Genomic DNA, 27,326 nt, shown 5'->3' with positions numbered 1-27,326 from the left:
CTTGAAAGAGAGATTTACACTTCTTTAAAGTGTTTGATGGGAAACATCAGGATAGGAATATAGAAAACTAAGCAAATGGAAAAAAAAAGGAATTAACTTTAGGGGAAAATTGTAGGGAAAAATATAATCATAATAATCCTACTACACAACATGGTTTACCTGTGAAAAATATTTACAATCACACTAATACGAAAACTGAATATTGATCTAACAAAAATGTCATAAAAGTATATTGTATACTCCAATAAAGATGTTAAATAAATAAATAAAGTCAAAAGTATACTGTGAAGATGTGGGAAAGGAGAAGGAAGATAGCCTGAGAGATTTAAATCTTTCTGTTATCGAAAAACAGTCCGTTTTTTGTTTTTCTTTCTGTTTTTTCACTAGCAAAATGAGTTTATTTGGAGCAGCAAAGAATTTTAGTACAAGCAACTACAGCAAACCCCGTGCAAGTCCCATAAAGCAAAGGAGAGTAAATCCTTTTATAGAGGAGAAGAGGAAGTTGCGAGGGACTGTTATAAACAAAAAGTCCACTGGAGGAAAATAGGAGTTCAAAATATAATGGCTTTTCACTGGTTGAGTTGTGACAGTCTCTCATTGGCTGTGCTGTTGCCAGGCGAGGAGAAAATCTTCCTTCTTCCTGCTGGTGGTAGCAAAGTAGTGTCACTTCCTGCCAGAGAAGAATGGTACATTTCTCCCTGTTGAGATCTGTTTTCATATCATGAATGAAAAATATTCCCTGCCATATCAGTAAACAAAGGATGTTGCAGCCATCAAGCCACTACAGCCACCCACTATGATGAGCCCTGAGGGAACTCAGGATGGGATAAAACAGGATACTGGCCCTAGATAGCTAAGGTGCACATCAAAGGAACAATTTCAGTGAGCCCAGACTCTTGCATCTTCCATACATAGAAAAGCGCTAAATTAATTAACTTGAGATGTCTGGGTTTTCTTTAATTAACAGTAATCTTCTGCTGTTCTGACTACCTGGTCTTTGTTGCAAAACTCCTACACATCCTGGCTCCTCCCTTCCCTCTTCAAAGCAGTCCCTCAGAGCTATCTGAGAGGCTGCCTCTCAGGCTTGAAGTCCTCAGAAAGTCCACCAGATAAAACATAATTCTCAACTTTAGGTTGTGCATCTTTTTTCAGTCGACAATATGGAGTGATATGTGAGTGAGAGCTCCCCGTTCTGTCCTCCTGACTCCATTTTAGTGAGGTTTCCCTTTATTAATTTTCACCCATTTAATTTCAAAATCATCTCAATAGCTGATAACATGATTATCCTCATGGGGTAGATGAAGAGGCAGGGCTCCGAAAGGTCAAATCATTTATCCTTGGTCACACAGCTAATCAGATTCAAACATGGTCTGTTCATCCTTTCTCACTCAGAGGAAAGACAGGAACTTAAGTGTGAGACTTGGGATAGAACTAAGGCAGTGGGAGAAAAGGAGCCTATGGTATTCACAATGCCCAAAGAAAAAAAAGAAAACGCTGCTGGCCATTGGATTCCCCTGTGGTAGGTGGCCAATGCTAGACCAGCTTCCTTCAGTGTTTAGGCATACTCGTTCCTTTATTCATCAAATATTTATCCTGTACCTAGTCTGAAGCAACCCTGCTCTAGTTGCTGGAGATACCAAGCTGAGCACAGCAGGAAAGGTCCTTCATGGAGTTTATATTCTGGCTGTGGGGAGAAGGTGGGGAGAGACAGACAACACACAAGTAAAAAATGAGATCGTTTGAGATGGCCAGGTGCTGGGAAGAAAATAATACCCAGTGATGTGATAGAGAGGAATTGGGTGAGGCTACTTTAAATTCAGTGATAATCAGGTGACATCTCTGGTGAAGTGACATTCGAGCTGAGAGATGGCTGTTATAAACTGGGGCAGACAGTTCCAGACAGAGGCAGGGCCAGTCACACAAGGATCTGTAATCAGAAGGGCTCTATGCTTGGTTTAATGCTCTGCTGTCACATCTTGAAATTCTTAATAATTTTTTAACAAGGGCCCCACGTTTTCATTTTTCACTGGGCCCTGCATGTTATATAGCCAGTCCTGGTTAGAGGTACTGCAAGAAGTGAAAATGTTGCGGGAAGGGAGACCCGGGGCCCGAGAGTGGGCTCTTGTCCAATGCTCAAAAATGAATTGTCACATATATACACTAACATGTATAAAATAGATAACTAATGAGAACTTGCTGTACAGCACAGGGAACTCCACTAACGCAACGTTGTAAAACAACTATACGCCAATAAAAAATATATATATATATAGAAATGAATTATCATTTCATTTATCATTTCACTCTCATTTCTTTGTGTATATATATGGACAAAGAAATGAATTATCTGAGGAGACACACATGCTGACAAAGCAAAAGACTTTACAGGGAAGGCATGCCTGGGCAGAAAGCAATAGGGTAAGGGAACCCGGGAGAACTGCTCTGCCATGTGGCTCACAGCCTCAGGTTTTATGGTAATGGGGTTAGTTTCCAGGTTGTCTCTGGCCATTCATCTTGCTTGGCCCATATTTGGTCTGACTCAGGGTCCTTCCCGGTGGCATGCGCATCTCCCAGCCAAGATGGATTCCAGCGCGAAGGAGTCTGGGAGGTTGGTAGGACAGTATTATGGACTGGCGGCTCCTCCCTCCTTTTGGCCCCTCCCAAATTCTCCTGGTTAGTTTTCGGTGGAAGCACCATGTTCCTTATCGAAACCTCCTGTTGTGAGGCAACTCATGCAAGTGGTTATCATCATGCCTGGCCAAGGCTGGTGGTTTCGGTCAATGGTTCCCTAACAGAAAGGGAGGCCGGGACCGTCTTGCCTAGGAGGACCTTGAAGTCATGGCAAGGAGCTGGAGCTTATTCCGCACAGGAGGGGGGTCTTTGACAGATTTGGAGAAGAGGAGCAATGTGACCCTACTTACGTTTTCAAGAGATCCATCATTGACTGTATGGAGTATGGATTTTAAGGGGGCAAGAATGGAAGTGGGGAGAACAGATATGCTGCTACTGCAGTAAATTCCATGAGAGGTGATAGACGGTGATGGCCTGGACTAAGATGGTGGCAGTAGAGACGGAGAGAAGGCAGTTTAAGGTACATTTTGAAGAAGGATTGGCAAGATAATGGATTAGATGTTGGGGATAAGAAAAGGATGGAATCAACAATGGCTTCCAGGTTCCCGGTGTGAGTAACCAAGTGGAATGGGGAGTTATTTGCTGAGATTAGGAGGGTTGGGTGGGTGGTGGACAAATCTAGAGGGTATCAAGAGTTGCATTTTGGACGTACTAAGCCTGAGACATCTCTGAGAGTTTAAATGGAGATGAAAAGAAGTTGTCTATGTGGATCTTGAGTTTGGAGGAGATTGTCAAAATGTGGTCAGAATAACATGGGAGTGCTGTTTAAAATGCAGATTATGGGACTTCCCTGGTGGCACAATGGTTAAGACTCTGCGCTCCCAACTCAGGGGGCCCGGGTACGATCCCTGGTCGGGGAACTAGATCCCACGTGCATGCTGCAACTAAGAGTTCACATGCCGCAACTAAGGAGCCTGCCTGCCACAACTAAGACCCAGCGCAACCAAATAAATAAATACTTTTTTAAATTAATAAAAGCTAGATTACGGTGCTCCCCCTGCCCAGTTCTGCTGAATCTTAATACCATCCCCATCCCCCAAAACATGATTCTGATGACCATGAAAATGTGAGGCCAACTGCTCTAAGAGTGCTGGCTCTTAGAGAATCTCTCTAAGAGATTCTACAGGGCCAGGGGCCATACCTTCCACCTCCCTTCTGCAGATTCTTCAGGCTGAGTGACCTTTATATATTGCAACATGACTACTACAGTAGTGTTAGCTAACATGTTTATCATTTTTATGATATCATGTTTATCATTTCTTCTCTGTGTTAACAGTTAAGATTTAGTCTCTCAGCAATTTTGTAGCTTGTAATACAGTATTATTGACTATAATCACTGTGTTGTGCCTTAGATCTCCAGAATTTATCTATCCACTAGTTGTAAGATAAATTTATTTTTTACATTTAAAATTTTAATCCATCTACAGTTCTTTTTTGTGTATGGTGTTAGATAAAGCTCTAGTTTTATTTTCTTTCATTTGGAGAGCCTGCTATTGCAAAATCATTTTTCTTTTTTCCCAATTAACTGAAAACCCCCCTATGTTATATCTTAGAAATTCATATGTAGTGGGACTTATTTCTGGATTCTCTATTCTGTTCTGATCAATTTTTCTATTCCCATAGCAATGTTAAGGGACTTAATTCTGGAGGCTTCAAAGTCTGTTCTTCTTCTTCTTTTTTTAATATTTATTAATTTATTTGGTTGTGCCGGGTTTTAGTTATGGCAGGCAGGCTCCTTAGTTGCGGCATGTGAACTCTTAGTTGCGGCATGCATGTGGGATCCATTTCCCCCACCAGGGATGGAACCCCGGCCCCCTGCATTGGGAGCGCAGAGTCTTATCCACTGTTGCCACCAGGGAAGTCCCCATAGTCTGTTCTCATACCCGGTAAGGCAAGACCCCTCTCTATTTTACTTATACTTTTCTTGGCACTCATTATCATCTGTAAAGTTTAAGATCATTGTAACCAATTCACAAAACAAACAAAATTTTTTTGAACTGAGAATAGCTAGGAGAGTGGATTGAAAGAGCATTTCAGAAGGTGGTCAGCAAGGGCAAAGTTTAAGTAGGCAAGAAACAGTACTGGACAGGAAACTCGAATTTGGTGGGGATCGCCGTAGCACGGGGCCTAAGGGGAGAGGAGACAGGGAGAGGGCTGGAGGAGAAGTTGTTGACCGTATTCTGTTTTGGGCACTGTGGACTAAAAGGAGGTCCGACTTGGGGCAGCCGCATTCCGTCATGCCCCGTTCGGTCCCAGCCCCACCCGGAAGTCCGCGAGCAGCTGCCAGGGCTGCAATGAGAATGTATGTGCTGCCACCTACCGTCGACTAGACGCAGTGCATCTGCCTTCGAGCCTCCTCGCCCAACTCGGGGAGATCTCAGATTAGACCAGGGCGGGTCCAGACCCGAAGCAACCTCTCCCAGAGGCCTCCAGCTCTGGGGAGGAGGTTCGCTGGGGCCAGTAGGGATTTAATGCAGCTGGACGGGGGGGGGGTAAGTTCTTAACCTGCACTCCCAGATGCCTGGTCAGACCTAAAAACTGCTTCAAACCTACTGAACCCGACTCTCCCCCATCCCCACCACACCTCCTGATGGTCAGGATTTGGAGCCACTGGTCGTGGCTATTCCTGCCTTCCCTAGGCTGATCACCTAGTGGGGGAGGTAATAAATCAATCCGTAAAATGATTTGATAAGTAGATCATGCAAGAGAAGTCCCAAGGTGCTGCCACTGAATGGGGACAGTCAGTTCTAGTTCTGGGGTAGGAAAGCTCAAAGGGGGCAGGAAGAGGAAGGGCTGGTGGAAGAGGTGGAAGTAGAGGCAGGCCTTGGGGAATGACTCCAATTTGAGGCAGCAGGGAAGGGAGAGTATATACCAACAGCGGGAATGAGGATCTTGAGAGCAGCCTTCTCAACACAATAACGAAATCCAGAAGCCAGTGGGATGATATCTTGAACATGCTAAAAGAAAATAACTTCTGCCCTAGAGTTCAAGAGTGAATTTTCAAACAAAACTAGTAAAATTAAGAAAGCTTGCTACCAGCAGAACCTCACTGAAGGAAATTGTAAAGGATGCAATTCAAGCAGAAGGAGAGTGATGCCAGATGGAAAGTCTAAGATGCAAGAAGGAATGAAGACTTGTACACAAATGTTCACTGCAGCATTATTCATAATAGCCTGAAAGTGGAAACAACCCAAACAGATGAATGGATAAACAGAAGTTTATCCATTTATCAATGGAATATTCCATTTATCGATGGAATATTCCATTTATCAATGGAATATTACTCACTCATTAAAAGGAATGAAGTGCAGACACATGTTATGATATGGATGAATCTTTAAAACATTATGTTAAATGAAAGAAGCCAAACACAAAAGGCCACATACTGTGTGATTCTGTTTATATGAAATGTCTAGAATAGGTAAATCTGTAGAGACAGAAGGTAGATCAGTGGTTGCCAGGGGGTAGAGGGAAAAAGGAATGGGGGGTGACTGCTAATGAGTACAGGATTTCCTTTTGGGGTGATGAAGATATTATAAAATTATATAGTGGTGATGGTTGTACAACCTTGTGAATATATTAAAAGCCACTGAATTGTACACTTAAAATGATGAAGTATATCTCAATTAAAAATATTTTAAAGAAGTGAAGAGTAAAGATACGTACATAGATCTAAATAAGCATTGACTTCATAAACAATAATAATAATGTCCTGTAAAGTTAAAGAAGGGAATTAAAATGTACAACATAAATGATAAATGAAGTTAAAGTGTTCTTTGGTCCAGGAGGAAAGTAAGTAAAGGAATAAGTTAACTTCAGACTTTGATGCACACTGTAGTTTTTAGGGTACAGGCCAAAACAATATGCCCTGTATATAATTATAGGATATACTTTATACGATAATCACTAGAAGAATAGAAACAAAGGCATGGAAACGGCAATCAGGCCTGGTGTGGCCCATTGGGGATCCATCTATTCACAATAGCACCTGGCTGCCTGAGCCTAGTGTTACCGGATGGAGCAGACAGAGATTAGGGGAATCACAAGCAGGACCTGAAGTGTTGCCTGATTCAGCCCACTCTTTTCACATGACCATTTCTGTCACTTATCAGGTATGTGGTGACTCATCCTAGGTTCCAGGCATGGTGCTAGGTGCTGGGGCCGCAATGGTGCCTGGGCTCATCTTTTGTGGAACTGTAGGTCCAGGAGAGGAAGCTGGAGTTGCGAACCAGAGCTCAGCCACACAGAGACTGGTAGGTCAGACCAAGGAGCTCACCATTGATGCCAAGGGCAGTAGGAAGTCACTGAGAAGTTTTCAGGAGTGGATGATATGATCATTCCAGCTGGAGTGCAGAATGGCTTGGGATGCAGCGTGGTGGGCGGATGTGCGAGAGTAAAGGGAGAGGACCGGATGGGGGCAGGGTGGTGAGAAGAGGAGTCCAGGAAACTGAGAGGCAGAAGTCCAGGGACTTGCCAGGCTCCTCAGAGAGCTGGTGGCTGATCCAAGGCTGAGACTGAACCAGGGTCTCTTCACCACACTGCATGAGAGACATGCTGACACCCACGTGGAAATACAGGCCCATGAGAACCAGACAATCTGGAGCCAGGAAGCCGGGGTTTGGCATCCTCAGCCTGTGTGTGATAGTTGAACCTACAAGAGGCCAAGTTCTCCAGGGAAAGAGGATGAGGGAAAGATGGGAAGCTTGGCACACAGCTAGGCTAGCCCATGGACGTGGAACCAGCAGGGGGCTTCCAGCAGAGCTGTTAGCAGACCCCCAGCTTTACCACTGTGTGCTCTCGGGCCTCTCCCTAACCTCTCTGAGCCTTAGCTTCTGTGGTGGACAGACTCTAAGATGTCCCCACCTCCTGGTGTTTATGTTCTTGTGTGATCCCCCTCCCTTGCTTGTGGGAGGAACTCTCGAGTTGCTTCTGACTTTGTAGAGTCTGGCAAAGGGGATGGGATGTCCCATGATTCTATATGGATTATATGGCTCCTTCTTGCTAGCCAGCTCACTCTAGAGATGCTCCTTGCTGGCGTGGGGAAGCAAGTGGCCCCGTGAGGCATGATGGCAAGTGTTATGTGTCAGCTTGGCCAGGTTCTAGTACCCAGTTATTCAATCACACACTTATCTAGGTGCTGCTGTGGAGGGAATTTGTAGATGTGGTTAATATCTACAATCAGTAGACTCTAAGTATAGGAGATGATTCCTGGTAATGTGGGTGGGTCTCATCCAATCAGTCAAAAGGCCTTAAGAACAAAACTGAGGACTTCCCTGGCAGTCCAGTGGTTAAGACTCAGAGCCTCCACTGCAGGGGGCGCAGGTTCCATCCCAGGTCAGGGAACCTGCAAGCTGCGCAGCGTGGCCAAAAAAAAAGAACAAAACTGAAGTTTCCCTGAGGAATAAAGAAATTCTGCCTTAAGCCTGCCGCATAACCTCCTACCTGACTGTTACCAGCCTGCTGATCTGCCCTACGGATTTCATGCTTGCCAGCCCCACGAGGATGTAAGCCAATTCCTTGGAATAAATATTTTTATGCACGCACACACACACACCCCCTATTGGAGCTCTTTCTCTGGAGGACACTGACTGATACACTGGGAAAGCCCTTGTGGAAAGGAACTGTCTTCAACCAGCAGCCAGCAGGAAGCTGGGATGGTCAGTATACCCTAGAGGAAATGAATTTTGCCAACAACCTGATGGAATTTGGAAACAGAGTCTTCTCCTGTCAAACCTCCAGATGAGAACACTGTCCAGCTGATACCTTGATTGCAGCCTTGTGAGACCTTGAGCAGAGGGTCCGCCTGCTAAGCCATGCCTGGACTTCTAATGCGTATTGTTTTAAGCCACGAGGTTTGTGGCAATTTGTTAGGTAGCGATGGAAAACTAATACACGGGGAACTCCCTGGTGGTGCAGTGGTTAAGAATCCACCTGCGGGGCTTCCCTGGTGGCGCAGTGGTTGAGAGTCCGCCTGCCAATGCAGGGGACACAGGTTCGAGCCCTGGTCTGGGAAGATCCCACATGCCGCGGAGCAACTAAGCCCGTGTGCCACCACCACTGAGCCTGCGCTGTAGAGCCTGCAAGGCACAACTACTGAGCCTGTGTGCCACAACTACTGAAGCCCGCGTGCCTAGGGCCTGTGCTCTGCAACAAGAGAAGCCACTGCAACGAGAAGCCTGCGCACCGCAACGAAGAGTAGCCCCCGCTCGCCACAACTAGAGAAAGCCTGCGCGCAGCAACAAAGACCCAACACAGCCAAAAATAAATAAATACATTTTTTTTAAGTAAAGAAAAAGAAAACGAATACACTTCCCCATCTGTAAAAGGGGGGAGATGATAGTAGTCCTTGGGCGATTATGGGGCTTCAATGAGATGATCCAACAGTGTGCTCGGCATGGGGCCTGGCGTGTATTTAGTGCACAAAAAGGTCAATAAATGTTAGCCCCGATTTTTTTCAAAATCAATTTGCAGTGGCCAGAGACTCAGACAGAACTAGGAAGGTCCAGATTCCTGAAGCACCTGGACTTATCATATCTCACATAAGGGGGAAAGTGCTTCTGATCATGTCAGAGAAGCGGTAGGTAGCGAGATGGTTTAGCGCACACACTCTGGAGCCAGACTGCCCACGTCAGCCTGGTCCTGAAATCTGATAGCTGTGTCACATCAGGCAGGTGACAAAACTTTCTGTGCCTTGTCTGTAAAATAATAAAAGAATAGCACCTGGCACAAACTAGGGCCATATAAGCTGTAGTGGCTATTATTACTATTACTTGCCTCTAACACATACAGTTCCCCTGAATCTACACCGATTGCGCAAATAAAGATGATCCAACAGACAACTACACTTTAGGGGTTGCTCATTTTACTTAAGCTTCCTATATTCTTGTCAAAGGATTCCGATTGTGCCATCTCCTCAGGAGTGTCTGGGGGATCAGGAAGGACTGTATTTGGCACAGAACCTTCCCCGCACAGAATTTTGTCACCCGCTCCCGTAATCTCCAGCACCTCGCACGCACGCTGCTGCCCCAGGTTCCCAGGTCCAGCAGAGGGCGCTACGGCCTCAAAATGCAGCCGGCATACGCTTCCGTCTCCCAGGAAGCCTGCAGCTAGGAAGGGAGGGTACCTGCAAGGGGGTGGGCCTGACCCCAGTCAGACCCTTTGTCCTAACTAGTCCCTTTCACCGCGAACTCGGCAAACTCCCTGTCACCCACCGCCAGCTGGTTTTCCAAACTTCACTTTGCTCCTTGAAGCGTTTTCTCAAGGCTCCAGCGCTGCAGACCGCTATTCTCTGAACGCCAGAAGCTTCATTTCAGCAGTGAATCATCCCAGCCCGGTTACTGTTTCCAAATTCCATGGCAGCACAGCTGTAAACCTTGGTCTGGCCCTCAAAGGAGCCTTCTGCCAGCCACCCACAGCCTTCTCCTCTTCCATCCTATTCCAACTCCTCCAGAAAAAACTCACTCACCCCACCCAGCTTACTTCTGCCTCAGTCTGCTACAGGGCAAAGACTTTTTTTTTTTTTTAATTCCTTTAATATCCTAAGTCTTTCAGCTTACAATTGTTTGGGGCCAAGGTTAGCCTCTTTCGGAGATGAAGACTCCAATCTTTATAGAACACCTACTACTGTGTGTGTGCCAGATGTTGTTCTACACACTTCACATAATCCTCACAAAGATCCTACGAGGCTTATTAGACCCATTTTACAGATGAGACAGTTAAGGCAGGGACATGTCTAAGATCAGACAGCTAATAGCTGAGCTAGTATACAAAGCTAGGCAATCTGTTCCAACAACTGGGCTTCTTAAACAAGATGCTATCTGAACTTTTAGCATAGACCTGGGGCTCCATCCCTGATTTCTAGAACTGCGCTATCCACTATGGTAACCACAAGCCATGTGACTACCGAGCACAAAACTAATCCAAGTTGAGAGGTGCTGTGAGTGTAAAATACATACTGAATTCCAAGCACTTAGTTTGAAATACATATGTATATAATGTACAGCATTAAACATTTTATTATTGATTACATGTGGAACTGATCATAATTTGGATCTATTGAGTTAAATAAAATCTATTATCAAAATCAATTTCACCTGTTTCTTTTTACTTTTTTTCAATGTGGCTGCTAGAACTTTGAAAATGGCATAGGTGGCTCACCTTTTATTTTTGTGGGAAACAAAAGAGTTCTAGGAGCTCTCACCCTGGTGGAAAGACAGACAGGTTCTCAGTTCTAAAACAAGGGAAAATGTGGTTTGTGTTCTGACAAGTGAGAACAAGGTGGTGTGAAAGGAACCAGGGGCGCTTTCAGCATGGAGGCAGCTTCGCATCAGACTTCCAAAGGTCCTGGAGAGAAGAGCGGTGGGGACAGATAAGGCCAAGGCAGCAAAGCAGAGGGAACAGCAAGTCAGGCAGGCAGGTTGAGGCATCTAGGGCTCCCGGGATAAACAGTGGGTGCCAAGGCCAGAAGACCTCAGACCGCGGGGGGCTTTGACTGTGAGGCCAAAGGCTCTTGACAGGACAGAGCTCCAGACACTGAAGTCTGGGGAAGGCGTGGAGGGGCTGGGGGACTTGTCAGCGCAAGGCTCCAGCAGGGGTGGGAGAAAGGGAGAGAGGGTGGGGCAGTGAGTGGCAGGTCCCGCCTCCTCCTTCCTCCGGCCCACCTTTCTCTCCGCTGCCCAGATCCTCCCACCTCCTGCTCCTGGAGGGGAGTGCGGTGAACAGACTCCTTGGAGGAGCTTCGCTGTGGGAGGATGGCTCTTGAGGAGCATTTCCTGCGTTGGGCTCACAACTGCTTCCTGCCCAGAGCTCCAAACACTTGACCCCCATTAAATCCCTTCCTCCCAGGGGAGGTGGGTGGCCATGAGGGCCTCATGGGTTTCAGCAGGTCCAGAGACCCCAGCACTTCAGCAGCTGAAGGAGGCCGGATCCCAAGTGTCCAGAGGCCCAACCTCCCCAGGCCCCTCCGAGGACCTGGAATCCAGGCCTCGCACTGAAACTCCCCGAGGACAGCTTTTGGAGGAGCCGACCCTGCCTCTCTCCGCTGGGCTGAAGATCTCACTTTACTTCCTTTTGGCCCCCTTTGGGCCCCTCAGCTCTGGATGGGAACTCACATCCCTTCTTCATTTATGGGGCACTTTTTCTTCCCAAACAGAGGATCAGGGTTTGTAAAGGGAAAGGAAGGGGTATGTGCAAATTCCACAGGAAATAATGCTAAGTGATTCCTTCCCTAGAACTACCTGGGGCCTCGATTTGCAGTTTTCTCCCTGGTTCTGATGTGAGGCTCCAAGGATGCGAGTTTTGAGAGCCCACTGAAGGTTGATAAAGAGGCCAGAGCTTTTCTTCTTACTTCCCAAGCCTAAACCATGCCCTGCCCCGACATTGGCATGGGTAGTATAATGTCAATACTTAACAAACAGGGAGAGGAAACCTAAAACAGCCGAGCTCATCTCAGCTCAACCATGAACCCCCTGCTCTGCTTCCAAGTCACCCTTGTCCTATTCCCTTCGTAAATCCTGACGACCTCAAGGGGATGCCCCCCAATACCAACCCGCAATCCCCGACTCTTCCAAAAAAGTTGTGAGGTGGGCGGGCTGAGATGACCCCAGGGGAGCCTTAGTCCCTTTATCTTGTCACGTCCCTCGATGGCCAGCCGAACCATGGGGCTGGACATCTCGTTCCACTGCCCACATACCCTTTAAAGCCAGGGCCGAACTCCCTTAGAGGATGGGATCTTCCCTTTCAGGGATGTTCAGTCTCGGTGCATGCGGAAGGGAAGGCCGGGTGGGTGCTGGGAGGGACTAGCCGTAGAGTGCAGACTCCGTGCCGGCTCCGGAGCCCCCACTCTACCGAGGATGCTCCCTGGTGGCGACAGAAAAAAACCTACCAGAGACTTGGACGCAAGGGAGGAGAGGACGGTGGGGGAAACTACTAAAGGAGTAAAGGGGGGACTTCCCTGGTGGTCCAGGAGTCAAGACTCCACGCTCCCACTGCAGGAAGTGCAGGTTCGATCCCTGGTCGGGGAAGTAAGATCCCGCATGCTGCACAGCACGGCCAGAAAACTAAAAAAGTTAAATAAAGGAGCAAAGGACTTGGAGTACTCTCGCACTCCCCTTCCCTCACTCGTACCACCAATCCACTCTCCGTGGGGACCAGACGCCAAGGAGTGGGTTTGCGTGAGCCTAAAAGGAGCTCTGCGATTCTATCTCGTCTTTTTCATTTTCCAAGTGTCAGCACCCTACCACTGCCTGAATTAGGGCTCTTGGCCCCCAGCCCGACATTGAGGCCCGCTGAATGAAGGGGGAGCCCAAATTGCAGCATCTAGGGGGCAGGCCAGCCAGGGGAGAAGAAGCGAGCGTCCGATTTCTCTGAGACAGAACCTCCCCTCCCTCATCACCTGGTGCCACCCTCCCGCTCACCCTCTTTCCCTTCCTCTGATCTCTTTCTAAAAACTTCCTTCCATCTCTCCCGTCCTACTGATCCAAAAGCTAAGCCTGATTTGGAGACGGGGTGACAAGTGGGAAGAGAGGAGGGAAGGGGCGGTGCAGCAGCGTGGGTTGAGGAGGGGGTCCCCTCCATCCCCGCCTGGGCAGCCCCAGATTCACATCCCCACCCCACCCCCACCCAAGCCGCCCCTGGTTTGGCACCTCTGGGTGCTTCCTTCTTTGGAGAACTCCAAGGAAGTCAACCGATGAACGGGGAGAGCTGGGGGTTGGGCATGGAGGAGGGGAGGGGTGGGGAGGGAGGAGAGAGGAGGGGGAAGGGGAACCCTGGCTGGGAGGCTGGGTTTGGGAGGTAAGGGGGCTCGTCCCTCTCAGCCCCGTGGGTTGCAAAGAATTGCTAATTGCAACTAAACGAGGCCTCAGTTTGGGGGAAGGGGCAGTGTCCCGGCTGTCAGGGGCTACCGCCTCTTTGAGTGCCCGAGTAAGGACAGGCCAGCCTGCTCTTCTCATGTAAAGCAGCTTTTTGTCCAGGGGAGCCAGGGCTGGGGCCAGGGGCTGGGGAAGGGGCCCAAGCCGTTAGCAAGCTTCTTGTTCCCCAGAAAGGGAGAAGGGTGCCGAGGCTTCCTTAGAATGAGGACACCCCCCTCCTCCTCCACTCTCAAGACTTTTACGGTGGGGCTTAATGGGGTGCTGCCTAGCGGGAGGGGGTGGGCCTGGGATTCCAGCACCCCCCTTACAGGGCTGTGGGAAAAAACTGAGCACAAAGAAGGGGGCTGGCCCAGCTGAGTCCAGAGAGAGGGCAGCTCTGATCCAGGGATGCCCTGAGCTTGAAGTACCCATCGCTGGAGCCCCTTCTCCCCAGAGAATGGCCCCAGTGGCCACGTGTACCTTATCTGACTTCATCATTCACTTTGCCAACCCTCCAACCCTTTTGCACTATGGGGAATGGGTCTTGAGGATCCAAGCCTGCTTCCTGCCTGAGCCCAACTGGGAAGGAGAAGGAATCAAACCTCTAGAGAAATCCTCTAAACATAGGAACATAGGCATAATGCTTCCAGACCCTGGGGCCATATAACCTCTAAAGACCTAAGAGTCTTGCCTTCTAATTCTGATGCCCCATTTTATGAGCTTCTATAAGCTTGGACAAGAAATTACATAATTTAATTGAGCCTCAGTTTTCTCATCTATAAGATGGGGGCAATAATACCATGCTTTTAAAGTCCTCGGGAAGATATAAAGAGATGCAAAGCACCCATGTGGCAGTCCCCGGTTCTTGATGTGTTCCCTTCCCTTCCTGGGAACATCCATCCTTTTACACACACACACACACACACACACACACACACGTGCGTGCACACATACACACTCCAGGGATAATGATGTCTTGGTACCTCATATTTGAATTTTCCAGAATGCATGTGTCAGCTCTTGAAATACACTAAGTGGAACAGATTTTTTTCTCCTTATTTGATTGGTGATGAAACCAAATTCAGAGGGACAGTCAGATCTCCTGACTCCTCCGCCACTGCTCATCCCACTCCACAGTGTGGCCTCAGAGATGTCATCTCACAGATTAGAAAACAGAGCTGAGGGCCAGTGTGAAACCAGCGCTGATGGCACAGTCCAGGCACCAGCCAGGTTTCTCAGGTATACGACTTTTCTTGGGGGTCACCTGGGCTCTTCCCCTAAATCGGTGCTTGTGTGGAAACTTTAGGACCATGTGGGTCCCCTTCATTCTGTTCCATATTAGGGTCCCTGAGAAGCAGAGGGCTATGGGTAGGAAGGGTTGTCTGCTCCCCTCCCACCCTGGGAGCCTCTGAGAGGACACCTTCCCTCTGGGAGGTAGAGGGGAGACACAGGGGGAAATAAGGGGGTCATTCAGCTCTTCCATTTCTCCCTTTACCTGCGAGAAGTTGGCTAGTTCACCCAGGAGTGTCTCCTTCCTTCCTTGTCCCCTCTATTTTAGGGACCCCATGGTATCTCCTCAACCCTGGCTGGGCCTGCATCCTCCCAGCCTCTTGTCCAGGTGGAGCGTGCTAACCCCCGCCTGCCAGACACCCAGGGGCTCCAGATCCCAGAGGGCCTTCAGCCAAGGGGCTCTGGCTTTGGGCCAGGGCCTTTCTCACTGCCTGGCTCCCTCCCCACAGGGCCCTAATCCATCTCACCCAGCAGGAAGCCCTTAAGCTGCCTTTTCAGCGGCCTTCCCCAGCCCGCTGCGGGCTCTGTGCCTTTCTATACCACCCTTGGCAGGAGCTGTGTTCTACAAGCTGGAGAGAGCGGCCCCTGCAAAGAGGTCATCGTGCCTAAGGCAGCTTCCAGCTCCAGCAGCCTGTCCTCTCTGGTCATCTCCCCAGGGTTTCCCCCTCTAATGCCCTGCCTGGGCATCCGTGGACACTGACAGCCCTGGCTAACTCACATCAAAGCCCCAGGCTGGATCCAGGTGGGGGAAGGGGGGAGGGATTCCAAGGGGACAGTGGGCAGGAGGCCAGGGGCTGGGGAAGTGTGGCAGGCAGGAGGGGGCCTCTCTGGCACTGTGCCTTGGGTCCTTTTGGCTGTTCTCTCCATTTTTCCTCTGATTCCAGCCCCTGCCCCCAACTCCTCAGAGCTCATTTACAGCCTTCTCAGACTCCGTCGTACAGCCCAGACTGAGATCCAGGAGCGCCTGGCTCCTGGAGAGGTTACAAAACAAGATGCTCCCTGGCCCGCCACCACTGGTAGGGGAGGGGGAGAGAAGGCTGGGGGTGGTGGGGGAGGGGGAAAGACTGGATGTTTTCTCTCCTCCTGGATTATATTTGGGTGACTGCTTGTACTCCTGGGGTGGAAACCTTACAGCTGAGGACAGGCTTGATTTCAAATCCCCAATCTCATGGTCCCTGCGAGTATACTCTTACCAGTTCTGATTTGGGGTCTGGAAAATATGGTTCTTGTATGGCCTAGTCCCTACCCTGCCCTCAATCCTTTCCTCCCCTCCCTCTCCAGGGAAAAAGTCCCCCCCACTGAGGCCCCTTCTCCGGAGCTGTAGCCCAAACCCCATCCCTGCCTCTCAGCCAGTCTCCAGCTCCAGGAAGCCAGCCTTTAGCTGGCTTGGAGCGGTTGAGGAGAGTTGGGGGTGCCTCTGGGAGGTCTGTTTGTAGTTCAGATTCTTTTCATTCCAGGCTCAGCAGGCTCTCTCTAAGGGAAGCGCCTGGGATGGGGGGGCGGCGGGATCCTTGGGGCACCAGCTGCAGGGAAGGAAGCCTTCCCAGAGAGAGGAGGGAAGTGTGTTTTCTCCTCCCAGTGACCACCATCCTGTAGATAGGACCTGCCTCTCCCAGTCCTATCCTTGGTGCCCACCTCCCCAGTAGCCACCTCAACATTAAGGCCCTTCCCAGAAAATGGAGATATGCAGAGGCTCAGCTGAAGTCCCGATCTCTTTCTTTGCTTCCTAATGAGTCAGCTTCTCTCCTTTTGGGATGCTTAGAATGTTGGGAGGAGTGGAGGAGGGTGTCAAGACGCCTGGAGAGTGACTGGGTCAGCCCCAGCTTCAAAGAAGCCTTGTCACCCTGTCCCCCAAACTGAAGTCTCTTGTAGATTTTTTTATTGATTGATTGATTGATTGATGGCTGTGTTGGGTCTTCGTTGCTGCACGCGGGCTTCTCACTGCCGCGGCTTCTTTTGTTGTGGAGCACCGGCTCTAGGCACGAGGGCTTCAGCAGTTGTGGCGCATGGGCTTTGTTGCTCCGTGACATGTGGGATCTTCCCCGACCAGGGATCTAACCTGTGTGCCCTGCATTGGCAGGCGGATTCTTAACCACTGCCCCACCAGGGAAGTCCTCCCTTGTAGATTTTGACTAAAGTCAAAATCTACAACATTAACGCATTTGTCGGTCTATGCTGCCAGCTCTCAGGCCATAGAACTCCTCAAGGGTTAATCGGAGTGATGCAGCCATGGAGCAAAGCCTCCTGAACTCCTCAGGTCTTAGAAGTCTGACACCTGCCCCAGTTTCCCTGGGAAACCTCCTCTCCAGCTGCCTCTACCTGATCTAGGGGGAGGAGGAAATATAAATCCTAACGACTTGTACCGAGTGTCTACTAAGTGAAGTTGCTGCTCACTTACCCCTTCATCTGAGCCTCCCAACCCTCAGAGAGAGAAGGTTAACATCTCATCTTATAGATAAAGAGACTGAGCTTCAGACAGCATGAGTGACCTGTCCTGGGGAATGTAGCAAGGAAGTGGAGCAGAGATTCAAACTTCCTCCGCTGTGCAGGTCAGTGCTCCGCCCCAGTGTCCCTTCCCAAAGCAATTGTCCCTACAAATCCATTTTCTTTCTTCTTTTTTTTTTGTCTGCATCCTGTGGTTTGCAGGATCTTAGTTCCCCAACCAGGGATCAAACCCATTTCCCCTGCAATGGAAGCACAGAGTCCCAACCACTGGACCTCCAGGGAATTCCCCAAATCCATTTTCTCATTCAATCCTCAGTTCAAAGGGAATAAGACAGATTTTATTGTACCCATTCTGCAGACAGAGAAACTGATACTCAGAAGCAAAGTGATTCACGGAAAGTCAGAGAGCTAGTAAGTAGGTCAGCAGTGGCCTATCAAGGCCATGACCTGAGCACTTAGATCTCCTGGGTCCACTTCATGGGTTCTCTTTATTACGTCAAATTTGTTGTTTCCTTTACTTCTTCTAAGGTGAGACACCAGAACATATTTGCAATTAAATATGGCTTCAAGGAACTGGATAATCTTGTCAAAACTGGAGGCTGAAATGGCCTCCAGACACAGAAATGGCTTGCTCGATTTCTCTTCCTCAGAGCTTAGCTTCTCCCTTCCTGAAGTGTGGGTTCCAGAATGGGGCAAAGTGGTCAGGGTAAGGGAGTTGGGCTGGGCGTCCAAGGCAAGATGCTTGAATCTCTAGATTACTAAACCCAGGGAGTTCTTCAGGCTCTGTCCTACTTATAGTGGGCATTGATTCACTTAACAAATGTTTACTGAGCACCTACAATATACCACCCATTATAAGCACTAGGGCATGTACAAAAACTAAGACACGGCCTCTGTCCTCAAGAGACGATTTTGTTGAGAGTGGAGGGTAGTTAACACGTACATAAACAACACATACCAAATGCTAAATGCCATAAGATACGCACAAACCCAGAGAAAGGAGTGTGGGAATAGTATTAGGGAAGCATCAGAGAAGGGGCCTTAAAAGATTTACCGTGGTGGAAGGACATTTTAGAAAAGGCCCATTGGAGCAAGGACGTATATCATGAAAGTACCAAGTGTTCTGCTCTGTCTAGTTCATGGGTAAAGTGAGGATTCGGTGCAAGAAACGCACCATCCTAGATGATTTATGCAGAAGGGTATTTAATACAGGTGATACAGACTGAATTGTGTCCCCGTGAAATTCACATCTAAGCCCTAATCTCCAATGTGAATATATTTGGACAGAGGGCTTTTAGGAGGTAATTAAGGTTAAATGAGATCATAAAGGTGGAGTCCTAATCCAATAGGATTGGTGGCTTTATAAGAAGAGGGAAAGAGAGATTTTTCTCTCTTCTGCAAGTACACACCAAGGAAAGGCCATGTGAGCACACAGCAAGAAGACAGTCATCTGCAAGCCAGGAAGAGAGTCCTCACCAAAACCCAACCATGCTGGCACCCTGATCTTGGACTTCCAGCCTTCAGAATCGAGACAATAAATTCCTATTGTTTAAGCCACTTGCTCTATGGTGCTTTCTTATGGTAGCCAAAGCAGACTAAGACAACAAGGAATTAGAGCTTGCAAAATTGTTAGATGGACTGGAGGAGCAGATTTTCTAACGTAGCCACAGAAATGAGCCTCCGATGGGAGCTGTCACTTCTGCCAAAATCAGGTAGGGAGAACCATGAGACTGCCACTGGAACTTAGGTCGCAGATGCAACCCCATAGCCTCATGGCCCCAGAGACATCGGTGCCAGGCTGCTACTGTTGTCACAGAAACTGAACTGGGTGCTGCTGCCAGACAGGCCCCATCTCCGGGACCTTTCCTGCAAGCAGAAATAGCTAGAGCAGCAAGAACGTGGCCTCATCTCCCTTCCACCTTCCAAGTCTCGAATGAATGCATTTTGCATCCAGAACTCTAGCCGCAAGGGAGGCTGAGATATGAGGTTTTTGGCTTTTCAACCTTTGCAGTGCAGGAAGTACCTAGAAGGAGGTGAGAATGGATGCTGAGGGCCAGTCCATCTTGTCCACCACAATAGGGCAAGTGCGGTAGAAATTAATACTGGAAAGGCACATCGGGGTTAGATTTGGAAAGGCGGTTGAATGGGTTTGGAGTGGGGGACAGAGCAAGAGTGGGTGGCTGCCAAGGTTAACCAGGGCTCTGAAAGCTAATTGAGTGGTCTGGAAAGCAGAGAGCTGGAGCATGTGCTTAAGAATCACTTGGGGGGAATTCCCCGGCGGTCCAGGGGTCAGAACTCAGCACTCTCACTGCCGAGGGCCCAGGTTCAATCCCCGGTCGGGGAACTAAAATCCCACCATCACTTGGGGTTTATAAATTCCCGTCATTTGGAGGGCCCAGGAATCTGTATTTCTAATAGGCAGATCCTGCCCTGGTGCCCCTTCTCCCATGATTCTGAGGCATGTGGACTCTAGGCTTTCAGAAACGTTGTCCTGGGGCAGGAGCTTGATGGGTCCGTCCCACATAGTGCTGTGAGCTCTGAACAGGTTTGATGTGTGGGAGGCACATGCTGAATTAGCCTCTTCTTCTCCTTCCTGAGAGTTAGTCCTAAAGGTTGGATGCTTGAACCCTGAAGAATACCAGTGACGTGAGGGTGCAGGGGAAGGGGGCTCTGCCGAAAACCCAGGAGTCCAGGGATCTAACCCCCACCACTTGGGGATTCTCTGGCGGTCCAGTGGTTAGGACTCCGCGCTTCCACTGCCGGGGCCTGGGTTTGACCCCTGGTCGGGGAGCTAAGATCCCACAAGCCATGTGGCACAGCCAAAAAATTAAAAAAAAAAACAAACCCACACTCCCCCACCCCACCGAGGAGAACGAGGTGGTCAGTCAAAGAGCTTCACAAGCATCTCCTGGGATTGTCAGTCACTTTGTTCTCTATTCCCACCTTGGCCCTGGGGTCCAGGACTCTTGGGACCCTATTTCCGTTGCAGAGGCTCCATTAGAGAGCACCTTACACCTCGAGGAGTTTAAGGATCTGGCAGAGGAGAGGCAAGGTGAAACAGAAACAGGATGGGAGAGGAAGGGAGCAGGCAGGTGGCACTGCCCTCTAGAATGGCCTTGAGTCTCCACTGGAGCCCAGTGGTGTCGACGGCCCACACTGAATTTCAACACAAAACGATCCGCTCAAATAGATTTCCCTTTTCTTTCTCAGTCATTTTCTTTTTCTGGTTCTTACTCTCCACCCGCAGTCCCCAACCTCCCAGTTCTGAGGGAAAGGCCACAGACAGATGAAGCAGCCCTGGCCTCCTCCTGTCGGCACCCCCAGCCCAGCCCCACATCTCTGGGGAGGGGGTCCAGTCAAGCCAGAGAGGACCGGGTCTAGAGAGCCAGGCTGCCTGGATGGAGGGGCTTTCCTCCTTCCCAGGGTTCCCCTCCCATACCCAGCTCCCTTAGAAGCATCTGCAGCCTCCCTTAGCCAGGGTCCCCCGGGCCTTGCTCCTCTGGGCTGGTTCTGCCAGGACAAGAACAGGCTTTCAGGCTCGGGGAGGGAGTCAGGCTCCCTCACCCCCCAGTTATCACCACAAAGCAAAGTCCAGGGAAGGAGGGGGAAGTGGGCAGGGCTGGGTTGGGGGGTGCAGGTTGGAGAGCCAGGTCCTTGCTAGTAAATCAAAGCTGGTTTCCCAGATGGAGCTGCAGCCGCTTTGATTTCTCAAGTTGCCCCCCTCCCCCTCTACCTCCTCTCACCCCCAGCTCCAGGGTTTCAATTCCTCCCTGAAAAGCAGTGGGGCCTCCTTTCAAACCAGCCCAGCTCCTCCAACTCCCAACAACAGCTTAAGTTACAGGAAAGAGAAAGGGGAGGGGGTGAGGTGGCCCAGCCTGGAGGAAAAGGAGAGACGTTCTGGGAGGAGGGAAGGGGACAAGGGAGAGTGGAAAGAAAAAAGGAAGAAAGAAAGAGGGGGGGGGAAAGGGCAAGTTAGGAGATGGGGTGCAGCCCCAGGAAAGGGAGTGTGTGTTCTGCTGGAGCAGGTGGGGAGCCCCAACCCGGACGCAAACTTGTCTCGGCTCCTTCCCCAGTGAGCACCCCCATCCCCATCCCCCCCAGGACCCCTCCACATCTACAAGTCTACGGTTCAGTCTCCCCCATTCCTCTCCTCTTGGCATTAGGTTCTAGAAGTTTCCAAGAGACAAACCATCTGACTCATTCATTCCCAGGGATGCTGATTTCCTGGGCCAAGAAGGCAATCACGCCCAAGAACCTCACTAACCAAACTCAGCACTGATTCTTTCAGCTTTATCTTCCCCAGTCTGCTCTGAGAAGCCCACACCTTGCTTTTGCTTGGCCTAGGCCTGGGCTAAATAAAATGCTTAATTAAAAGATCATCTGTTGTATCTGTTTAATCCTTTTGTGGCCCATTTTGCCATCCAGAGACCTTGGGAAAGGGTGCTGGAGGGATCAAGGGGATAACGGCTGTACTCTGCCAATTGCCCACTCCCTCTGTCCCCAGAGCTTGTCCCCGGAACTTGGGGTGGAGGAGGGTGAAGTGCAGTGAATGGGACTTACACGTTGGGGCTCCAGGAGTCCTAGACTTCTTGATTATTCTGTGCCTGAAGGGCTGGTTTCCTGAGAACTAAATGGAGGATGGAGTTCAGGGAGAGGGAATTTGGTATCTCACCTGAAGGTGGATTCCAGGCTCAGGAAGAGAGGAGGAAAAGGAAGCTTCTCGAACAGCAGAGGGATACCTTGTGGGTTGGGAATGGGGGTAACCAACTAGAGTCTCTGAAGACTCAAACCTGTTTTCCACCTAGAGTCCAGAACCTACTCCATTGATAGTAGAGTATGTTTGCCCAATCAAACCTTTGAGGATTCAAAGTATCTGAAATCACATTCTCATCCTCAATCCTCCCCTTCCTGAATGGATACACACACCCCTGCCCTTTAGGGTGGAGGGACCTCAGTGCTTCTGGAGGGAAAGAATACTGACCCGGGATTGAGGAAGCAAAGAGGGGACCTGTAACTGCTAGGGAGGATAATTTCTCTGGAAGGAGGGGGTTTTAATGCGAAAGAAGCAAGGAGACAGGGACACGTGCAGTTACCAGGACTCTTCTTTGCAAAATGAAACGTCAGAGGGAATTCCCTGGCAGGCCAGTGGTTAGGATGCTGAGGGCCCTGGTTCAATCCCTGGTTGGGGAACTAAGATCCCACAAACCGTGCGGTACCGTAAGAGTGGGGAGTGCCGGGTAGAGACCCCCAGGTTTCCTTAGCTGGGAGAAGTTCCCTGCGCTCTCAGAGCATACCTGTGGTGTGTTGGCTGTTGTTGACTGGCTATAACACACAAGCCTTTCACCTTGTCCAGGTGGCACCCAGCAAGGACTGTTGCGATGATCCCAATGTATTATATTCACAGCCCCCTACATCTGGCTCAAAGGTAAAATCTATAGACTTTTAAAAAATTAATTAATTTGGATGCATTGGGTCTTAGTTGCGGCACGTGGGATCCTCGTTGCGGCTCTTGGGCTTCTCTTAGTTGCAGCGCCTGGGCTTTCTAGTTCTCGCGCACATTTGGTTGCCCTGGGCATGTGGGATCTTTGTTCCCCTACCGGGGATCGAACCCACGGCCCCTGCATTGGAAATGGATTCTTAACCACTGGACCGCCAGGGAAGTCCCAACAGATGTTTTTATGATCCCCTCATGCAGATGAGGCAGCTGAAGCTAAGGGAGGAAAATGACTTGCCTGAGGCCACTCAATAGGCGTGTGTGGAGCGAAACCTGCAGCCCCAAGGCATTCTGAGCCCCAGACCAGGTTTCCTTCTTCTCCACCAGCTATTTGCTCTGCTCTCTGGTAGGGCTGAGACTTCTGCTCCAACAGGCCATCCCACGGAATGGAGCGGGTGGCATTTTTTTTTTAATATTTATTTATTTATTTGGTTACACCGGATCTTAGTTTGCCATACGTGGGATCTTCGTTGCCACATGCGGGGTCTTTGTTGTGGCATGCGGGATCTAGTTCCCTGACCAGGGATCCATCCGCCTGCATTGGGAGTGTGGATTCTTAGCCACTGGACAACCAGGGAAGTCCCTGGGTGGCATCTTTACAGTGGGCACTCAACTCTTACCCCAGATATCAGATTTGTAAGCCAAGAGATAATTGACAGTAGTGTCCCAGGATTTGGGGCAGAAGTGGCAGTGCACTGGGCACTGGGAACACCTGGGTTCCCAGTCAATAGCAGAAGCCCCAGACCAACCGGAAATATTCCTCAGGAAGGAACAGTAGCCAGGTTCTCCGCAGACCATCACCCGCTAGACTGTAAGCTCCCTGAAGCTGCAGCCTAGGTCTCTGCAGACTTTGTCTGCTTTGCATATAGTAGATGTGCAATAATTTGTTGGATGAAAACAACAGCTATTATCTACCAAGCTTTTAGCCTAGCAACAGGTCAAGCTAGTGCCATAATCTATCTCATTTAATTCTCACAACTGAGACAAGGTGAATAAAAATTCTGACTTGAGACTCTCAAGATCCGGGAAAAACAAATCTGGGACATTCTCCTGCTGGCTAGAATCTTTCCTGGCCCTACGGCTCCTTCTCAGTGTCCCTCCTCCACAGCTCATGGTTCTGAAACATTGACATCCCTGAAACTTTAGTCTTCTCACCCAATCCCCTTTCCCTAGGTGATCTTAGCCAATCTCATGGCTTCAACCACAGGCTAAAGGTACCAGATCCAAATCTACGCAGAGCTCCTTCCTGGTCCTGTGTTAGAATAGCTAACTGTTTTCCGGACATCTTCTCTTGGACATACTATCGGCTTGACCTGGCTTGACTGTGCTCATTATCCGCCTGTCCCTGCATTTCCTAGCCTGGTTAAGGACATCAGGGCATCTAGATCAGAAAACTTGGTTGGCCTCCTCCCTTACTCTCTCTTCTCTACACTGCCTTGGCTCAGTTCACGCCCTCAGCATCTCTTGCCTGGTCTCTTGCAATCTATTCCTAACTGGTATCTCTGACTCAGCTGACTCAAGTCATGCTCCTTCTAACTGTCCAAATGCACCATCTAAAACTTAAGTGTGGAGACTTCCCTGGCGGTCCAGTGGTTAAGACTCTGCGTTTCCAATGCAGGGGGCACGGGTTCGATCTCTGGTCGGGGAGCTAAGGTCCCACATGACATCCCACATGGCTCACGGCGCGACCAAAAATTTAAAAATGAAAAATAAAAAAATATAAAAGTTAAGTGTGACCATTTCACTTCCCTAAACACTCCAGTGCTCTCCACCTCCAGGAGTCCAGATTATGTGCACAGTATCTCAGGTCCCTACTTATTAAAACCTCCTCTGCCGGGACTTCCCTGGTGGTTCAGTGGTTAAGAATCCGCCTTCCAATGCGGGGGACGAGGGTTCGATCCCTGGTCGGGGAACTAAGATCCCACATACTGCGGGGCAACTAATCCCAAGCACCACAACTACTGAGCCCACACGCTCTGCAGCCCGCGCGCCACAGCTATAGAGAAGCCTGTGCACCGCAGCGAAGAGCCCTCACGCTGCAACAAAGATCCCGCGTGTCGCAACTAAGACCCGACGCAGCCAAGTAAATAAATAATCAATTAATTAATTATAATAATAATAAAAATAAAACCTCCTCTGCCATCACTCTCCTAGATGTTCACGGGGCTCTAACAGGACCAAAGTGCTTGTATACTTGTGCCTCCTGCCCCTTCCATCCATTTCACTGCACTACACCCTTGCACATGGTGTTCCCTCTGTCTGGAAAACCTATCCCTGCCTTGAGATTATAAGTTCATATATTTTTTTAAATTTATTTATTTATTTTTAGCTGCACTGGGTCTTCATTGTGGTGCACGGTCTTTCTCTAGTTGCGGCAAGTGGGGGCTACTCTTCGTTGCGGTGTGCAGGCTTCCCATTGTGGTGGCTTCTCTTGTTGAGGAGCACAGGCTCTAGGCGCGCGGGCTTCAGTAGTTGTGGCACACGGGCTTAGCTGTCCCGTGGAATGTGGCATCTTCGTGGACCAGGGCTCGAACCTGTGTCCCCCGCATTGGCAGGCAGATTCTTAACTACTGCACCACCAGGGAAAGCCCCTAAGTTCACATTTGTATACCTAGCACCTCACACATGGTCTGCAAGGCCCTGCAGGTGTCACACCTGCTGGCCTCTCTTTACCTCATCCTATTTTACTCCTCAGTCCAACCTCAGAGGCCTCCTCTGCCCTCTCCAACTCAGTCAAATTCCCTCCCCAATTACGCTTTCATAGCACCATGGACTTTCCCTTCGTAGCACTCAATCCTGTCACAATTTCACATCCATTAAAGTGACTATGTGGGCTTCCCTGGTGGCGCAGCGGTTGAGAGTCCGCCTGCCGATGCAGGGGACACGGGTTCGTGCCCCGGTCCGGGAGGATCCCACATGCCGCAGAGCGGCTGGGCCCGTGAGCCATGGCCACTGAGCCTGCGCGTCCGGAGCCTGTGCTCCGCAAAGGGAGAGGCCACAGCAGTGAGAGGCCCGCGTACCGCAAAAAAAAAAAAAAGTGACTATGTGATGACTGTGAATCTCTCCCACTAGAATATAAGCTCCACAGGAATAGGGGTTGGGTCTGATGGTCAATATATATTTGTTAAGCGTGTAAAAGCACACAATTTTTATAGACATTAGGGGCTGTGTGGTGTAGGAGACAGAACACAGCTTTAAGATTCAAGCAGGCCTGGGTTTAAATCTCAGCTCTGCCATTTACTACGTGACCTTGAGAAAGTTGCCAAATCTCATCAAGGTCAGATTCTTCATCCATAAACACAATGGAATACCTACTTAGTAGGCATACACGTAATGTATGCGCAGTGCTTAGTAAGTGCTCGATAAACCTTAGTAATTACAATGACTAGGTGTCCATTTCAGGTAAAAATGCCAGATAAGTGTAAGATCTTCATAGAATCACTTTTCTTCTGGGATACCGTCAACTCGTAAAGGGCAGGGATGCTGCCACTTTTCTCTGTCTTGCCCACAGCACCTACCACAGTGGTCTAAAATCAGAAGACTCAATAAAAATGTGTTGCAGAATGAAAGGTTGACTGAGTGAAGGAAAGGATGTCTTTTATTTCTTTTTTCCAGCTTCAGCTCCCCCTTTGCCTTGGGGGTGGCTGGGGAAGGGATAGCTGTCACTTGTCACTCAAGCCTGGCCCAAGGGTAGGAAAACAGGTTTGTCATGGAAGGAAATTGAAGATGCTGCATTTCTATTGGAGATTTACTCTCAATTTCCTATCGGACTGTGAGAGCTTCCTGAGTAGAGTGGAGGAACTAGTCTTACTCATTTTTTGCTTTCACCGCTCAGCTCGGAGGCTTGGTACCAGCTCTAGAGATGTCCTGGAGGTAGAGTAGGAGGGGAGATTTGAAGGAGCAGCCCCTTGGGCTTAGTTTGGGTCCCACAGAGCAGGACAGCACAATTTTCCCACGCCTAGACTGCTCTGGGGTGAAGGTGGACTTGTGGGTGGAATGGAAATAAAATGGAGAGCTAAGGCATAGCCCCCTGATTTTGAAGGGAATCTTTCTGCCTAAAGTAGTGAAAAGTCGACCTGTCCAGGAAGTGATAAGGAGAATTTTCATGTTGTAAAGAACCTGAAAATCTGTATTTCATTCAATCAAGAAAAAAAAAAAAAACAACTGAATCCTATCAAACCTGGATCCATTGTTTTTATCTATGACTTAGAATTTTCTTTCCTTCTGCCTATTCTCTTCTTCTTTTTTTCTCTTAGGTTTCTCTTTTTGTTGTTGTTTGTTTTTTGGTTTTGTTTTTAAAGCAGTCCTTTTCTAGACTGGATCAGGAAACACCTCGCCAGGCTGGGAGGATTTGGCCCATACAGAGAAGGAAAGGGGTTTTCTAAACTCAATTTTCTTTCTTCTTTTTACGTGTCCCCCCTTCCCTCTGAGAGACAATAAAAATATTTGCTCCACCATCCAGTACCAGCCTCAGGAGATTTACATGCAAATTCTCCCTCTCCTCCCCAGAAGCCCCTCTCAAACTTAAAATCCAAGAAGGGAGAAAACAGAAGAAAACCTTTCTAAGCTAGCCGGAACCCTGCTGGCCACCGCCATCCACCCCCAGCCAGGTAAGTGTG

The 27,326-nt window shown here is 49.2% G+C and overlaps 1 protein-coding gene across 1 annotated transcript in view; it reads left to right on the top strand.

Moving 5' to 3' along the window:
- The first annotated feature begins 11,490 nt into the window (after window positions 1–11,490).
- FZD2 (frizzled class receptor 2) overlaps window positions 11,491–27,326 on the top strand; it is an 18,927-nt gene continuing 3,091 nt past the window's right edge. Inside the window, exons 1-2 of the mRNA XM_024760780.1 lie at window positions 11,491–11,791; window positions 15,653–15,784. Of these exons, the coding sequence (XP_024616548.1) occupies window positions 11,491–11,791; window positions 15,653–15,784 (433 nt within the window). The remainder of the gene's footprint in view (window positions 11,792–15,652; window positions 15,785–27,326) is intronic.

This window comes from Neophocaena asiaeorientalis, unplaced genomic scaffold (genome assembly GCF_003031525.2).
Source record: "Neophocaena asiaeorientalis asiaeorientalis breed wild unplaced genomic scaffold, Neophocaena_asiaeorientalis_V1.1 scaffold30, whole genome shotgun sequence".
Taxonomy (NCBI): Eukaryota; Metazoa; Chordata; class Mammalia; order Artiodactyla; family Phocoenidae; genus Neophocaena; species Neophocaena asiaeorientalis.
The sequence above is the reverse complement of the archived record's forward strand: the minus strand, read 5'-3'. Positions and strand labels throughout refer to the sequence as shown.